General features: G+C 63.2%; 1 protein-coding gene across 1 annotated transcript in view; it reads right to left on the bottom strand.

Moving 5' to 3' along the window:
* The window catches only part of STK11IP (serine/threonine kinase 11 interacting protein), a 17,925-nt gene extending 17,692 nt beyond the window's left edge, over positions 1-233 (bottom strand). Inside the window, exon 1 of the mRNA XM_009996283.1 lies at positions 188-233. Coding sequence (XP_009994585.1) covers positions 188-233 — 46 coding nt within the window. The remainder of the gene's footprint in view (positions 1-187) is intronic.
* Positions 234-400: the final 167 nt, after the last annotated feature.

Consider the following 400-nt stretch of genomic DNA (forward strand, 5'->3'; position numbering starts at 1 on the left):
GGCGTGGGGCACGGCGTGGGGCACGGCACGGCGTGGGACATGGGGCACAGCACGACGGGGCACGGGGGCCCGCGCACCGCTCCGTGGGGCTGCAGGGCACGGAACGCGGTGCAGCGCATTCCCAGACCTTGCCTTTATCCCTTCCCTTCTCCGGCTGTACGTGTGTCTGTCTGTCAGCGCTGCGTGCGGAGGGAGGGGTGTCTCCTTGTCACCCTCCGGTCCTGGTTCTTCATCCCGGAGTGGATTTTGTTCCTGTGTGTCTGTGGTGTCTGTCGGCTCCGTCCTGCCTGGTGCCTCTGTGAAGGGAGAGTCAGGGAGGGGAGCAGGTGCTTCAGGAGTGAAGGGCTGTGATGGTTTATCCAGGCTAATTCAGCAGGGGGGACGATTCATGGAAATTTTT

This window comes from Chaetura pelagica, unplaced genomic scaffold (genome assembly GCF_000747805.2).
Source record: "Chaetura pelagica isolate M959 unplaced genomic scaffold, ChaPel_1.0 scaffold3, whole genome shotgun sequence".
Taxonomy (NCBI): domain Eukaryota; kingdom Metazoa; phylum Chordata; class Aves; order Apodiformes; family Apodidae; genus Chaetura; species Chaetura pelagica.